General features: G+C 57.0%; 2 protein-coding genes across 2 annotated transcripts; both read right to left on the bottom strand.

Annotated features, from left to right (window-relative positions):
• Positions 1-1,180: 1,180 nt before the first annotated feature.
• BSND (barttin CLCNK type accessory subunit beta) lies at positions 1,181-5,173 on the bottom strand. The gene is made up of 4 exons (XM_009902182.2): positions 4,906-5,173; positions 3,688-3,767; positions 2,689-2,931; positions 1,181-1,569 (listed from the first exon to the last, which is right to left on the bottom strand). Exons 1-4 carry the CDS (start codon positions 5,080-5,082, stop codon positions 1,284-1,286), a joined length of 786 nt encoding a protein of 261 aa, XP_009900484.1. The 5' UTR covers positions 5,083-5,173; the 3' UTR covers positions 1,181-1,283.
• Positions 5,174-6,771: 1,598 nt separating this feature from the next.
• TMEM61 (transmembrane protein 61) lies at positions 6,772-15,262 on the bottom strand. The gene is made up of 3 exons (XM_054165324.1): positions 15,176-15,262; positions 9,769-10,201; positions 6,772-7,169 (listed from the first exon to the last, which is right to left on the bottom strand). Exons 2-3 carry the CDS (start codon positions 10,137-10,139, stop codon positions 6,884-6,886), a joined length of 657 nt encoding a protein of 218 aa, XP_054021299.1. The 5' UTR covers positions 10,140-10,201; positions 15,176-15,262; the 3' UTR covers positions 6,772-6,883.
• Between the last annotated feature and the right edge of the window lie 1,079 nt (positions 15,263-16,341).

Genomic DNA, 16,341 nt, shown 5'->3' on the forward strand with positions numbered 1-16,341 from the left:
GTCCCGTCTCCCCCTGCTGCTGTAGTGACATGAAGGTGAGCAAAGGGCACAGGGATGCCTGGAAAGATGGCAGCAGGGGCATGAAGACTCCAAGTAGAGCCATTTCTTGCACCAGCAAAACGCTCCCTGGGCAGCAGGGGAGTTTGAGGAGCACTGTCCCCAGGGCGCCCATGCTCCATCCCTCGCAGGTGCCAGCTTTCTCCCTGGTTTTGACCCTTGTCAGCCCACAGAAATTTGCTGAGGGGTTCTGCCAGCAGATACTTGCTCCCAAGTCCCCTCCCCAACTCCCCATGCCAGCCACATGCAGCATCCAGCACAACTTCTCCAAAAGAGGGTGAGAGACACTCAGCATCCCCATTCCCAGATCCAGACCCAGCTGCCCCAGGAGGCTCAGCCCCCAGCAGCCGAAGGGCAGGTGGAGGTCGCAGGTCCTGCCAGTCCTGCTGTCTCTGTGTGCTGCAAATGGGCTGTGGAGAGCTGCTGTGTTGCCTCTGTCACGGTGACAAACCAGGTATAGGTCCAACGTGACTTGAAACCAGCGCTTATTATTCAGAGAGAGCTTGAGGATGGCAGGCACCAGCGTGCAAAGCCACCCACAGCAGCCCAGCTGCTGACAGCAGCCCAGCTGAGAGAGAAAAGGTTCCCCAAAGCCACCATCTCGAGCTTCCCATGGGAAGCCACAGCCACCTCCTGGGGTTTGGCTCAGCTGAGTCCTCCCTCTGCCCCCACCAGCACTGGGAGCTGGTCCTCCTGCAGGAGATGGGGGACAGCACAGTCTGTGCTCTCTGAAGGCATGAAGGCTGCCTGCTGCCAGAGTCTCAGAATCTTGTTTTACTCCTAGGAGGGCTTTGATAAGTGGGGAAAAGGCTTTGTGGACATCCTTGTTTCAAAAAGCCAGCCTGGGGTGAAGACATCTTTACCTACCTATGCACTCACCCTGTCTCAAGCAGCGAGGCTCAGCCTTTCCCTTTCTAAGCCCAGATCCTGCCTAGCCCTGCACCTTGCACCCTGCACCCTCCCAAAGGGTTCCAGCCAGGTGCCCCTTGTCCCCTGTGCTGCAGAACTTCAGGAGGTGTTGGTGCTCCCCTTGGGAGCCTCCTGTGCAGCTGGGTGGGCCCAAGGGGCGCAGCACAGCACAGGGGACGGGCAGCAGTCTGGGGGCTCCTCCACCCTTCAGGGATTGAGTTTTCAGGGGGGAGTGCCAGCCCCTTTCTTCCAGTCTGTGACATTTGCGTCCCCTCCATGAGATGAGTCGGTTTCAAGTGGCTGCTCTCTCCAGGAAATCAGTTTTCAGGCTCAAAAAGGCAGTCGCTGTCCTCAAGCAGAGGGTCTGGCCCGTCCCGGAGCCCATAGTAGAGGTCATCCTCCTCCTGAACATCTTTGTGGGGGGAACCAGAGTGTTGTCCCCTCGCTGGGCTGCTGGGCGGGGTGCAACCAGAGCAGACAGCAGATGGTGGAGGCCGGCCCCGTGGCACGGGGCTGCCAGGCACCGAGCCCTCCAGCGATGATGTGTCCATGTCCTCCAGCAGGGATGCCAGCGAGGCGACCCCCAGGGCCGGCCGGGGTGGGCTGCGGGAAGAGGAGGTTACTCCGAACAGGAGCAGTGGGCAGAGAGGGGTTTAAACTAAAAACAACTGGGCAGAAGCTGGAGTTTCCCCTGGAGCTGGTGGCTACCGGACCTAGTGCTGGGCTTGGTGCTGCTCAGCCAACATCCAGCACCACCAGTCCCCTTGCGGGGGCACCCTGGGAGGGCTCTGTCCTAGCCTTTACAAGGGACAGCATGTCCCAGCTGCAGCTGAGTTTCAGCAGAGGGGGTGCCTGAGTCCTGCACCCTAATGCACCATGGTGACCCCCATCACCTGAAACCCACTTTTGGGACCTCCCAAACCAATGTGTGGACTTCATAGGTGGCATTCTGGTTTGAGGGCCACTTACTGAGCATTTCGTTTCTATCCAGGTCTGACCAGGAACTTGGGATTTATTCTGGTGAGGAACATTGGTTATAAAATAAAGTAAAAGCAAAGGATCATAGAATTGTCAGGGTTGGAAGGGACCTCAAGGATCAGCCAGTTCCAACCCCCCTGCCATGGCCAGGGACACCTCACACTACAGCAGGTTGCTCACAGCCACATCCAGCCTGGCCTGAAAAACCTCCAGGGATGAGGCTTCCACCACCTCCCTGGGCAATCTGTGCCAGTGTCTCACCGTCCTCATGGGGAAGAACTTCTTCCTAACATCCAATCTGAATCTACCCATTTCTAGTTTTGTTCAGTTCCCCCCAGTCCTATCACTCCCTGACACCCTAAAAAATTCCTCCCCAGCTCTCTTGTAGCCCCCTTCAGATACTGGAAGGCCACAAGAAGGTCTCCCAGCTCACTGTGAGGACCAAAATCACCACCATGGGGAACAAAATCGCCACCATGAGGGATCAATTCACCATAGGGGACATGGTCACCACCATGAGCAAAGGCAATCCAGACCTCCTGGGAAATTATTTGGTACTGAGGCTCCCCATGGGCTGAGGCACCATCCAGGCTGCAGCAAGGCTGGAGGTCCAGGAGTGAGTGCTGTGTGAGCAGCAAAGATTCCTCTGCCTTCTCTCCCTCCTCCCATGCTGAGGGTCTGAGTCCCTCTGGTTTCACCTTGGATCCCACCAGCACCACTCCCACCCCCGTGGGCACCACATACCAGCTGTCTGCTGTCACTTCCAGTTGAAGCACTGGCTCCTGGGGGGGGTCTCCAGCACCCCCAGGCTCCCGGTGCACCTCTGCTTTTGCCTGCATGGCCGGCTGGGAGCAGCTGCGAGCTCTGGGCTGGGCCATGAGTGGGAGCAGGGCTGAGCCCACCTCCTGCCTCTGGATCTGCTCATAGGATGGAAGGCTTTTCTCATAGATGCTGGTGGCCTCTTCATCGGGACACGGTGCCTGCAAGCTGGGGGCAAAGGAGGAGCAGGGTGCTGAGCAGAACCTGGACCCCCACAGAGCTGGAAGATGCTGAGGGATGTGCACACAGAATCACAGAGTGTTAGGGGCTGGAAGGCACCTCCAGAGATCATCCAGTCCACCCCCCCTGCCAGAGCAGGATCATCCAGAGCAGGTCACACAGGAACACATCCAGACAGGTCTTGAATCTCTCCAGAGAGGGAGACTCCACAACCCCCCTGGGCAGCCTGTTCCAGCCTGTTCCTCACAGGAAAAAAAATTGTTTCCTCCTGTTTCCATGGAACTTCCTCTGCCTCAGCTTCCACCACTGCCCCTTGTGCTGTCATTGGGCATCACCCAGCAGAGCCTGGCTCCAGCCTCTTGGCACTCACCCTGCACATCTTCATGAACATGAATGAGGTCACCCCTCAGGCTCCTCTTCTCCAAGCTAAAGAGACTCAGTTCCCAGGACAGCACCAAGTGCTCTAGAGGCCACTGGGTCACTTCACCGCCCATGGCATCAGAAGAGCCAGCAGGTCCTGGCAGGGGGGTGCTCACAGGAATGCAGCCGGTCTCTTTGCACCCTCCTACCCTGGGGAGCTCAGCCAGCCCTTGCTTCCTCCACCCTGGCCCCTGCTTGTCATTTTTTGCTGCAATAGGTGTAGTTGCCCTGGTGCCAGTGTGCTCAGACATGGCCCTTGTCCCCAGGGGCATGCAGATAAGGCTGTGTGCAGGTGAAGACACCAGCACTGGGGCTGGTACCTACCAGGCATCCCTCGCTGGCAGCACCATGGGCTTGTGGTCCAGGAACCGCTCAGCCTCAGGGTCCGCAGGGATGAAAGTGATCTGCAGGGGGAAAGACATACAGAGCCCTGGGGCTGTGCTGGGCATGGTGGGGACCCTCAGCCCTCCACTGTGGTAGAATTGCTGGGGTGTGCTTTCAGCTGGCAGCTTGGTCTTCCCCAGCACGTTTGGATGTCTTGCTCAGAAATGTTGGTCTTCAGGGGAAATCAGTAAGTGATTGAATGGACCCAGTGTGCCCAGCTCTCAGCACTTTGTCCTCAGTGGAGTCATACATACTTCTGAGCCCAGGACAAGTCCCACCACCCACCTGGGAGGCCAGGGGACAGGAACAATACCAAGGGTGCCCTGTCCTTGAACCCCGAGCACAGTGACAAAGCCACTTCCCCCTCCTAGCTGGGGCTGAGCTTGGCTTTGAGGGGAGCTGAGGTCAGCTTCACTCTGGTCCCAGGGTACCCAGTCAGTCCAGGGGGTTCCAGCTGGTCCCAGGGTCTCATGCACCACCCCACAGTTTGGGGTGCAAACTGTTGACAGGCCAACCAGCAGTGCCCAGATCAGTGCCACAGCCACCTTCTCCTTGGAAAAAAAGCCTCTTCTGCCAGCTCCATTTCCTGAGGCAGGGACATGTGGCTGTGCCAGCAGTGCCCTCTGCCAAGGAGACCACCAGGTGAGGGTTTTGCTCGGTGGGGGCAGGTCCCTCTAGACTTCTATGGCCACCACATTCCCTTCTTTGAAGTCCTGAGAGCCCACCAACCCCCCAGCTAGTGTAAGTGCAGGGAAGGGGCTGGTCTGAGGGGTGATTGCGTAGGAGAGATGAATAAGGTGATTTCCTTGGGCTTATTCCCTGCTGCCTGGTTGGAAGAAAAACCCCAGGCTTGGGGAGGGGCAGGGGAGCAGGGCCACATCCCCCAGGGATCAGCAGGGAGGCATAGCTGGGCACAATCAAGGGAGCAGGGCCACATCCTCCAGAGATCAGCAGGGAGGTGTAGCTGGGCACAAGCCTCCCAAACCAATACTTCACCCTCTGGATCGCTCCAGATTGCTGTTCCCCAGCATTTGCTGCTGTCCCACCCCATGGACAGGGGAAACCAAGGTTCCACATCCACAGCCCCCCCCCCCCCCGCCTCAAACCCATCTGAAGCCCTGAGCTCCGTGAGGTGCAGGGTGGTGGGATGGACCCTACCTTGGGGTAGCACTGGCACATGCTCCAGGTGATGCCCACGGCGACGAGCAGGACGCCCAGGGCACAGAAGGTGATGTAGATGTGAGGCTTTTCCACGCTCATGATGAACATCCCCGTCATCACCAGGAAGAACCCCAGCATGATGAACCCATAGCGAAAGGTCTTCTCCTCGGCCATGGGCGCCGGGCGGCAGAGCAGGGGAGGAGAGACGCCAGGAAGCCCGCTCTCGCTGAGCACACCTCCGGGGTACGGCTGAGGAGTGGTTTGCTTTCTCTGGAGGCTGCCAGGGTCTGAGGATCAGCCGCACGTCGAGGTTAGTCCTGCCCAGGGCTGAGCCAGCCAGTTTTCAACGGGTCTGTAATGAATGCAAACCCTGACCCGCCGGTCACACCCCAGCGCGGCTGCCCCGCACCCGACCGGGTAACCTTCCCCGCAGGCAGGCACGGCCAGGCTCCGTGCCCGGGGAGGGGACGGGGAGGAGAGGGGAGCACGGGGGCAGAGACGGGAACCCGGAGCCTGGTCCAGACGGGACTTTCCCAGCGCCGAGGCTGGAGCTCGACCTGGCTGTAAATGGTAGCTGGCAGAGCCCCAAAATAAGGGGGATGCCAGAATGCAGCATGATTCCAAGAGCAGCAGCAGGGAAGCAGGGAGCATTCCAGGATCTTTTTGAAGGCTACTGGGCTGGGAATAGTCCTCACCTCGCTCCAGGTGGGAGATGGGGCTGCAAAAGACAGGTTAAAGCTGGGGGAGGACAGAGCAGGGTCCCTTCTTCCAGGGGAGTGAGGACAGAGTGGCCACATGCCCTGAATTTGCTTGAGATGGAGGTGGGGTGTTGAAAGATGTCCCCTTCTGACATCTGACAGACAGAAGCAGTGGCTTCAATTAGCCTTTGGTTTGTTGCCCTCCTTGCCTGCCCACGTAGGACAAGAGCAAATGGCCTGAAATTGTGCCAGGGGAGGTTTAGGTTGGATAGTAGGAAAAAATTCCTTCCTGCAAGAGTGGTCAGGCTGCCCAGGGGGGTGGTGGAGACCCCATCCCTGGGGGTGTTCAAGAAACGTGTGGACATGGCACTTTGGGATGTGGTTTAATGGTCATGGAGGTGTTGGGCTGACAGTTGGACTAAGTGATCTTAGAGGGCTTTTCCAACCAGAACTCCTCTGTGATACACCTGGCTTATGGAAAATAACCTGTTGTATTGTAAACACCAAGCTCTACTTGGCTGGGGCGCTGCAGTCACTCGGCAGCCCCTCGGGGGGCCCAAGGCAGCCTCTCATTGGTGGAACAGGCAGCAGCAACAGCACACACTGCAGCTGGTTCTTCCTCTGGGCAAGGTTGGGAACCCGTCTGTGGCAGGCAGGGAGGGGGCTGTGCCACTCAGGTTATCTTTTTGTAGGATGCAGCCTGAAATGCCAACTGCACTTGGATGCCCTGAGCACACACACGAGCCACTGAGCATCTCTCAACCAAATGAAGTGAGGCGTGGGAAGTCAGCATGAGGGAAAGCCAAGGTGGAAGGGATGGAGATGCAGCTGGAAGGGGCATTGAGAAGGCAGAGGAGCAAATGGGGTGGCACAGAGCTGATGGGTTTTGGTGGGGGTTTTTTTGCACAGGTTCCTTGTTTCTTGCTGCAGTTTTTATTACACAGCTCCTGCTCAGAGTGGGCAGCCCCTGGCATGAGCTCCCCAGGTGGGTCAGAGCAGGGAATGCAAAACATCTGCAACCAGCAGTGGTTTTATTAAAAACAGGAAGGCTTTCAACATGCCAGTTACCCCCAGTGCCCCAACACATCACCCACAGGACCCAGCATCCCAACAGCCCCGGAACGACCACTCAGAAAGCCACTTGGGCCCTTTTTCCCTCCGGGCCCTTTTTCCCTCCGGGCCCACCCTCCTCTCACCCCAGCAGGGAAAGGGGCTCGATTTAAAGCCGAGGGACTGGTCAGGCACCCGCAGAGTCCCAGCCCCACGCCTCCAGCAGCTCAGTTGCCGCGGCCGCTGATGTTGTCGTAGCTGGGGGGCGGCGTTGCCTGCGGCTCGGCGTGGGGCTGGGGCTCCAGCCAGCAGGGGCTGGGGCGGAACAAGGCGCTGTCAGAGGAGCTGCGCCGCCGCCCGCCCTGCCAGCCCTCATCCTCCTCCAGGTAGTGGTACAAGGGGGGTGTGAGCTCCTCCTTCCTCCCCGGGGGCTGGATGTAGGCTGGGACACCATGGGCAGGTCTGCAGGTCAGGGCTTCTTCGTAAGTAGGGATGGCGGTGGCGTCCCAGGTGCTGTGAGGGAAGAAGCAGCACAGCCCCATCAGCCAGAGCATCCCAGCACTTGCCAACTGGAGCATTCCTGTCCCCAGAACATCCCAGCAGCCATCGGCTCCATTGACTGGAGCACCCCTGAGCATGATCACTGGATCACAGGATGTTAGGGGTTGGAAAGGACCTCAGGAGATCATCCAGTGCAACCCCCCTGCCAGAGCAGGACCAGAGAATCCAGCACAGGTCACACAGGAAGGCATACAGACAGGGACTGAAAGTCTCCAGAGAAGGAGACTCCACAACCTCTCTGGGCAGCCTCTTCCAGTGCTCTGTGACCCTCACAGTGAAGAAATTCTTCCTCTCGTTGAAGTGGAACTTCCTGTGCTGTAGTTTACATCCACTGCCCCCTGTTCTATCACGGGGTGCCAGTGAGCAGAGGCTGTCCCTGCCTGCCTGACACACAGCCCCCAGATATTTATAAACATTTACCAAATCCCCCCTCAGTCTTCATGATGGACACATGTGTGCTGGGGATGGCACACAGGCAGGTTTCACATGCCCAGGGTCACAGGAGGACCATGTCTGCTGCTTCTCAGCACCAGGAGGGTGGGAAGTCGTGCAGCAGGAAGGGCACCATCCTGCAGCACAGAGCTGGAGGTGTGAATGAGCTGCTGGCTCTCAAGGCATCTGCCCCTCATTCTGCACCACACTGCTTCCCACAGGCAGGAGAGCATCCTCCTCATCTGCCCAACCCCAAAGTCACCCCTCAAAGCACAGAGGCTGCCAGCAGCTGAGTAAGAAGCTTGGCAGGAGCAAGTGGGCAAGGGCTGTGATGCCATCTCAGTTCAATGTGGTCACACCCCATCCCTGTACCTGCTGGAGCCATCCACACGCCAGCCAAAGCTGGTGCCACTTCCAGCAGCACTTTCCTGAGCAAACATGGTTTGTGTACAGGGAAAACCTCTGCCCAGCCTTTGCCCTATGCATGGCCCTGCCCAGCACCCTGTGGAAGGGTGCAGCCCCAAAGATGAGGCTTTTGAAAGAACTCCACTGTCTGCTTGCTTTTGCAGATGAATACCCAGCATGGTGTGCCTGGGGGGGCTGTAAGCATTGGAGGGGCTCAGCTGGTCCAAAGGATAAGCTGTGCTGTTCTGCAGGGATGCCTCCATCCCAAATTTGGCAGCCTCCTGTCCCAGACCTACTTGCCCTGAGCATCTGCACCATGGCTTTTGCCAAGCACCCTTGCAAAAGGATGCTGCCTTGTAAACAGGGAGAATGGGATTTCTCCCAGCACAGGATGCTTTGCTGCATGAATGCCAGTGCAGCTGGAGCTGGAGGAGCTGCCTCAGTGCCAGGGTGCTACCTTCCTGCCCAAAATAGGAGCTGGGAGCTCCAGAAAGGGGACATTCCCAGTGGGGGGACAAAGCCCTCCACAGGAGAAGGAAACCCCACCCAGACCAGCTCATAATCTCACTCCCAGATACTGAGATGGGCACTGAAATCCCCAGAGAGCCAGGAACATGCCTCCCAACTGAATTTTTATGGGGTTATGTTCTTAAGAGTTTCTTTTAGTGCTTCTTTTCCCCAGAGCCCAATTTATGCTGGAGCCAAGATCTTTGCTATGACCCCATGAAGCAACACTGGGAAGGGCTGACTGGCTCAGCTTCCACAGCAGTCTCTGGGAACAGACTAAAACCCTTGATAGAAAAACTTTAAATCCAAAAGTGGGAACAAGTCTCAGGCTCACACCAGAAGAGTCTGGGAACCTGACAAGCAGCAGCAGTGTTTGGAGCAGGACAAGGGATCTTTCCACACTCCAAAACAGGCTTCCTAGAAAGATCCTGGAGGTGTTTAAGAAGAGACTGGATGGGGTGCTTGGTGCCATGGTTTAGTTGATTAGATGGTGTTGGGTGATAGGTTGGACTTGATGATCTTGAAGGTCTCTACCAACCTGGTTTATCCTATCCTATCCTATCCTATCCTATCCTATCCTATCCTATCCTATCCTATCCTATCCTATCCTATCCTATCCTCTGCCTACACTCCCATCCTAATGCCAATCCAAGGATTAATTTTCTTCTTGACTTCTTTTAAGGTAGATTTTTCATCCATTAAATACAGCACAGGTGTCATGTGTGTGTGTCGTCCCCCCCCTCACAGAGCCCTGCAGACCCGTGGCACTGGTGAAGGCTCCAACAGCTGGAGGTCTGGATGAGCTCCCCACCCCCAAATCCAGGCACTCTGCCAGAAAACCAATGTGGCCTTCTGATCGATGGCTCTGCTAAGAAGATGTCTGCTGGGGCTGGTGATGGCCCCACAGGGCAAGGAGAGCAGGCCACGGCTGAGTGGGCCACAGGAGCAGCTAGCGTGGGCACGGAGGGTGCCGGCAGGGAGGGGAGAGCGTGGGGGCTCGGGTGAAGGTTGACACTAATGAGGAAGAGCATCTGCTCAGGGAGCAGGAGGAGAGCAGAGAACAGGGTGTGAGCAGCAGCTGGCGTTGCTGCTCGTCTGAGCTCACCACTGAGCAAGGCTTGAAGAGAAGGCTTAGGCACACGGCCGCGCCAGGACGGTCAAACCCACCCTCGACTTCTCCCCTGCTCTGCAGCAGCCTGGCACCCACCTGCAGTTCCACTTCTCCAGAGGCTCGACCGTGAAGTACTGCAGGTCCCTGGGGAAATGGTACTGGTAGCGGCGGGACACCACCCTGGCGTTGGCTTTCACAGACCAGAGCAGCCCGAAGAGGAGAAGGATTCCGCCGATGCCGCAGCAGAAGAAGCTGACGGAGCGGAGCAGGGCGTTGGAGGAGGAGGAAGAGGAAGAGGAGGAGGAGCTGGGAGCTGCCTGGGCTTCCCGGGGAGGCAGGAGGCGAGCCCCGCTGCTGGCCTGGGTGCCCACCTCCCCGTCGCTCCACCAGGCGAAGCACAGCGTCCCCGCCACCAGCAGCACGGCCCCGGTGATGGTCATGCCGTAGCGGAAAGAAGCGGCTGCCATCCTTCAAGAGGTTTTAGGAGGGGAGAAGAGCGAGACAAGGCATCAGATATATCGCTCAGGTCCTGCAAGACAATAAAGGGACCGCATTTGAGCGGGACGAGGTCATGGGAGACCTTCCAGAGGAGAAAAAGACTGCACTAGGACATCCCTGAGGGTTGCACATGCTTCAGCTGTGTATTGTCAGCCACCAAAAGGAGCGGTTCCACCATTGCAGAGGGAAAGCCCACAGGCAGAGAAAAGTCAGCTGCCTGTTTGAGCCCATAAATTTCCCAACAGCCTCGTAAAAGCAGCCTCATTTCCAAGCAGGAACGCCGTGCTCCCATGGAGGCAGGATGGAATCCCCAGCCTGAGGAGCTATGGAGGCAGCTCCAGTGACCTGCATCACTCCTGCAGGTGTCTGGCTCCAAAGCCTGCAGCCCAGGGGATTCAGGACCGTGCTGCTGTGTGCTTCCTCAGGGAGAAGAGCCAAGGATCACCTGTGAAAGTCACAGAGCTGCTATTTCAGAGTGGAAAATATCCCTCAGATGTTAGCAATCCAGGGGACCTCACCTACAGATGGTTTCTGAGACACCCAGTGAGGTTCTGCTGAGAGTTCAACCACTACTGAGGCAGCCTGCAATAGCTGCGATCCCACCACGACCAGGCTCAGGGCAAGAGTGGGAGCAAGAATCCATCCACATCACTTCTGAAAGTCAGGAATGTGCTGGATGCAAACGAAACCCTCGAGCGGTTATGACCTATTGCCGCAGTGATTCTGGTGTGCTGGTCAGAGAGTTTGAACAAACAGATCACTGAGGTCCGGGAGGCTCTTGCCGACCCAGCTGTGATGCCTCATTTCAAGACACTCCAGCAGCAAAGAGGGGCTTCTGTTTATTTCAGAGGTGGGGTAAATACCTTGATGCTGGAAGGCTCTGTTCCATCGTCACCCAGACAAAATCTTGCTCCCCTGGGTCAGCTCCAGTGCACAGCTTCTCAGCTCCCTTGCACAATCGATCCCACAGGTGTTATCACCACCTTCACCATCCTTATCATGTTGATGTGACAACCCAGGAGCTGAGCCAGTGCCACATTTTCCTGCTGGGTGCCACTTCTCAGCTAAACAGCATGCACTGAGAGCAACTGTCCTTCCATGGCACAGGGAGACTTGGGGAGGGGGAGCTGGTTTCTGATTTCTGAGGCTCTCACTCCCCCTTGCTTTTTCTCAGCTATCAGCAATTACCTGGGCTCGGGGATCCCCAGCCCCCAGCAAAGCACCACCAGCAGCAACCAGGGAGGCAAAGAGGTCTCACCATGTGCCCTCTGGCCTTGCCCATTGCCCAGCAAGAAGATGCAGGTTCAGCTCCCACTTCTTGATGGACAAAAAGCTTTGGACCCTGTGGTAATTAAGTACCAGGAGTCCAGTATAGATTCGGTCTCGGGTGACTCCTCAGTGAGGGGTTCACAGGATCAGAGGATGTTAGGAGTTGGAAGGGACCTCAGGAGAGAATCCAGTCCAACCCCGCTGCCAGAACACCGTCATAGAATTTATCACAGTATCAGTCAGGGTTGGAAGGGACCACAAGGATCATCTAGTTCCAACCCCCTGCCATGGGCAGGGACACCCCACACTAGATCAGGCTGGCCAGAGCCTCATCCAGCCTGGTCTTAAACACCTCCAGGGACAGCACCCCAACCACCTCCCTGGACAACCCATTCCAGGGCTTCACCACTCTCATGGTGAATTTAGTGCAGCTCACACAGGAACACATCCAGAGAGGTCTTGAAAGTCTCCAGAGAAGAAGATTCCACAACCTCTCTGGACAGCCTGTTCCAGTGCTCTGTGACACTCATACTGAAGAAGTTCCTCCTCATGTTGAGGTGGAACCTCCTGTGCTGTAGTTTATACCCATTGCCCCTTGTCCTATCCCAGGGTGCAAGTGAGCAGAAGCTATCCTCTCCCTCTTGACATCCAGCCCTCAGATATTTATAAACATTGATTAAATCCTCTCTCAGTCTTCTCTTCTTGTGGTGCAGTGCCAGTGGGGAGCCTGCCCTTTGGAGGCTGCTCAGGATGGAGATGGGGTTCAGGCACTGAGGTGTATGGAGAGCTGGGCAGCCCTGCTCAGCCCCCAACTCTGCCTTCATGTCAGTGAAGAGATAATCTGGTGGCTTTGGTCTCCATTCCTCCAGGCAAGGCTCTCCTCCTACAGTGGGGGCTCAGATTGTGCCTTTAGATGTGGAAGTGTCAAACTAGAGCTAAGGAGGGAGCAGAAGCATAGCACAGGGTCAGTGTGATGAAGGGCAGGTGGAATTACATTGTGTCAAGCCATTATTTATCAGATGGGCCCACTAAATGGAAAGCCAAATTACAGTGTAGTGAAAGAATCACCATCTGATCTGATCTGATCTACATTTAATGAAGAAATCTGATGAGAAATGGGATTTAGGAAACCTGCAGGACTGGGAGCCCAAACAACACGTTCCAGCTTTTGTCCTCTGCTCATGAGCCCAAATTGACACTCGGTGGTGGTCCCTGCCAGCAGCTGCAGTCACCTGCCAGGGAGGATGTGGTGTTGTGGGGCTGAGAGGAGGCAGAGCTTCTGCCCCTACTGAGAGAACATGAACAGCAGGGGTTTGGCTGACTTGAGAGGAAGAGACTGCTAGAGACTGGTTAAAGATGCTGTCACAGAATTATCGAGGCTGGAACACACCTCTGAGATCATCAAGTCCAGCCTAACCTAACACCACCACATCAACCAGACCATGCCACTAAGTGCCACATCCAATCTTTCCTTAAGCACCTCCAGGGACAGCAGCTCCACTACGTCTCTGGGCAGTCCATTTCAGTGTCTGATCACCCTTTCTGTGCGAAATTGCTTCCTAACATCCAACCTAAACCTCCCCTGGTGCAGCTTCAGGCCATGTCAAAAATTGCCTGGGAGAAGAGCCTGATCATTAGTGATCAGTGTCCTTCAACTCATCACCAAACAGAAGCAGGACACAGAAGACAAGCTGGGCTGATTCTGCCTCACAGCAGTAGATGTTCAGGGGAGTGAAAGGACCCTACTGACCCATTAATCCAGCTCCCTTTGAAAGCATCACATTTCCCTGGTAAAATTTCAGCCAATATTATTGAAATCAAACAAACAAAACCCCAAACAAATAAACAAACAGAGAAACCCTCAAACCACAACCCAAAAACCCTACAGCAAAACTCTCCCTCTAGCAGCATGGAAATTGCAGCTCACTCCACACTGAAAGCCTGAACTGAAACAGCATGAAGGGTTGAAATGTCCAGCTCCTGCAGACAACATTTTCCTCATTTTTGGGGTCAGCCTGATGAGGTTTGGGAGATGCTGCAACTCCCGTGGTGAGGTTTGGGAGATGCTGCAACTCCCGTGGTGAAATTTGGGAAGGGCTGTGAGTCCCCTGGTGAGGTCTGGAAGATGCTGTGAGTCCCCTGGTGAGGTCTGGGAGATGTTGTGAGTCCCCTGGTGAGGACTGGAGGATGTCGTGAGTCTCCTGGTGAGGACTGGGAGATGCTGTGAGTCCCCTGGTGAGGACTGGGAGATGCTGTGAGTCTCATGGTGAGGACTGGGAGATGCTGTGAGTCCCCTGATGAGGTCTGGGGAATTACTACCATTCTCCTGCCCGAGCATGAGGAATTTTGCAGCCCCCGGTGCTGCGCACATCTGGGAGCCGTGGCAGCGAGGGGGAGGCAGACGTGGAGGGAAGCGCAGAGCCTCGGGGAGGTGGTGGATTGACAGCTCAAGAGAATAAAGTCTTCTCTCTTGACAAAAGCAGCGCAGCGCAGGGAAGAGGGCTGGAAGCTCCTCCAGCCTCCCCGGCACGTGGTCCCGCACCGCCTGTGCGTGGGTGGCTCCTGCGCGCCGGGTGACATTGCCACCACACCGTCCCCCCTGCCAGCCCCCCTCGCAGGCTGACATGGCTCTCCTGAGCCGCTTTAGAAGACCCTCAATGCTTTTCTCAGCGCACCAACCGCTGGAGGAAGAGGCCAAAGGAGAAGGGACGGGAAGCCGGGTGTGACACTGGGGCAGGACCTGAGTCCCTGCTCCCCGAGCCTGCTCCTGGCTCCGCTCTCGGGGCCGCTCCGCACCCCCGCACATCAGGTGTCCTGATGAGCGTTTCCAGCATAGACTTCCACGGAGGGCCTTCCCCTCCAAAGAAGGCAACTGCTGGCTCCCAAACACCCATCTCCACCCGCCGAGCCACCCTGACGTTTCGGTGTGCCTTATCTCCTCCTTTGACCTGCCCTGGAATAGTCTTTGGGATCTGCACGTTGCGCGTACAAACAGATAGGGACGACAATGGTTGACACGGTCCCAGCAGGATGCTGAGAATAGCAGCCCCCATATAAAGTTATGCTGATGGTGATTCACAGGGTCTACTAAGCATTACTCAGAAAAAAATACTCTTTTCCAGCGGCACAAGAGCTGGAAAGAGTTTTGAATCTCTCCCACCGCCACCGAACAGAAATCGTCCTCCTCCACACCCTGTCCCTGCACGACACTTACAGCCTGTCCTTCCACACCAGAGACCTTTAACCACTCGCAGATGTGTTAAGAGGAACGCCAGGGATAGGCGCACCCAAGTCGAAGCCTGTCATTAGGGAGATTCCTGCCTGCCTCCGTCTGAACTCGATATCTTCATTAGTATTGTTATTAATTAGGGGTGTGTACCCATCCGAGCCATAGTTCCGATGAGGCTTCTGAAAGAGCATCCGAGAAGTTCTGCTGTCGTCAGCCTCCCGAAGGCAAATTCAGATGCGGGGGAGCCGTGTGCCCCTCCAGTCCCCATACCCCCAGAAAGACCGGCCGCCGCCCTGCCTGCCTCGTCGGTGACGATGGCTGAGCCCTCCGTCCCCTCTAAAGAACCGCCGGTCACCCGGTGCCTGACACCCGGTGCCCCCGACCCGTCCCCCGGACGACCCGTCCCCGCCCCCGCCGATGCCCCCTCCGCCTCTCCCCTCTGGCAAAGCGACAAGCCAATGGGTTGTGCTCGTAATCCCCTTCATCCCCCGGCCCCGCCGTACTCACCCGCCGCCGCCAGCCCCGCTCCGGCCGAGCGGCGGCTCCCGCGGAGCCCGGCCCGCGGGGCGGGCGGGACCGGGCGGGGCCGGGCGGGGCAGGGGGCGGGCAGGGCTACAGGGAGCCCATCACTCCTCTCCCGGCAGCTCGGATCCCTCCCGGCTCCTCCGAGCGCTGCTCCGGGCCCGGTCCGGGCCGACCCGGCCCGTCGGGGCGCTGCGCTCCCGGGCGCTCTGAGCCGCGGCCGTAGTCCTGGGACCAATAAAACCCCAAAAGATATGAAAAAAAGAGAAAGAAAACGGCAACGGGAGCCCTGCCCGGCAGGCACCGGGCTGCTGCGGGAAGCAGGCGGCTCGCTGGGGGAAATGTCACGGTCCGTGAGTGCTGGGGTGGGAGGGCGGCTACGGCTGGATGTGCCGCAGGCTGTCGGCCCGAGAGGTGGATGAATTCTGGTGGGGTGGCACTGCCCGGGCTCCTAAGGGACGGGTGGCAACGAGCCCAGCCACCGCCGAGGCAGTGGAGCCAGGGAACAATCAGGCTTATAAATACCTAGAGTGTTTGGAGGATGGAGCCAGCCTCTTCTCGGTGTGTCCAGGGCAAGGGGCAATGGACACAAATTGGAAGGCAGGAGATTCCACGTAAACATAAGGTAAAAAAACCTTTGCTTGGAAGGTGGCAGAGCCCTGGCACAGGCTGCTCAGTGAGGTCGTGGAGGCATTCAAAACCTGCCTGGACGTGTTCTTGTGTGATTTACTCTGGGTGACCCTGCTCTAGCAGGGGGGTTAGACTGGATGATCTTCAGAGGTCCCTTCCAGCCCCTAACATTCTGTGATTCTGTATCGGGGACCTAGAGAGAACTTCAGGCTGCAGAGCCCAGGGGAGGTACCATGTGGCTGGGACACCTCTACCATGTGGACTTCCTACCCCACAAGGGACACAACACCAGGCTATGTGTGGGATGCCCATGCTGCAGCGTGGGGGGGTTTCTGTCACAAGTTTGCCTTGTGACCATGTCAGTTCTCCTCACCTCTCTGTCAAACGCCAGTATCTCCCTTCTCCCCTGTTCCAGCAGGACCTTTTTTACCTTGCAGCACCCTGAGGATATCTGGATCAGCTTTGCAGTAGTGGTGGGACTGTGAGGTACAGGTTGGACCTGATGATCTCAAAGGTCTCTT

The sequence above is a fragment of the Dryobates pubescens genome, chromosome 11 (genome assembly GCF_014839835.1).
Source record: "Dryobates pubescens isolate bDryPub1 chromosome 11, bDryPub1.pri, whole genome shotgun sequence".
Classification (NCBI taxonomy): domain Eukaryota; kingdom Metazoa; phylum Chordata; class Aves; order Piciformes; family Picidae; genus Dryobates; species Dryobates pubescens.

What these genes read in the sequence shown, in the direction of transcription:
- BSND (XM_009902182.2), bottom strand. Translation starts at nt 5,082, where the DNA reads ATGGCCGAGGAGAAGACCTTTCGCTATGGGTTCATCATGCTGGGGTTC. An exon ending in TGTGCCAGTGCTACCCCAAG is followed by an intron (nt 3,768 to 4,905) that starts GTAGGGTCCATC and finishes TTCCCCCTGCAG; the next exon opens with ATCACTTTCATCCCTGCGGA. An exon ending in GAAGTGACAGCAGACAGCTG is followed by an intron (nt 1,570 to 2,688) that starts GTATGTGGTGCC and finishes CTCTTCCCGCAG; the next exon opens with CCCACCCCGGCCGGCCCTGG.
- TMEM61 (XM_054165324.1), bottom strand. Translation starts at nt 10,139, where the DNA reads ATGGCAGCCGCTTCTTTCCGCTACGGCATGACCATCACCGGGGCCGTG. An exon ending in CTGGAGAAGTGGAACTGCAG is followed by an intron (nt 7,170 to 9,768) that starts GTGGGTGCCAGG and finishes CTTCCCTCACAG; the next exon opens with CACCTGGGACGCCACCGCCA.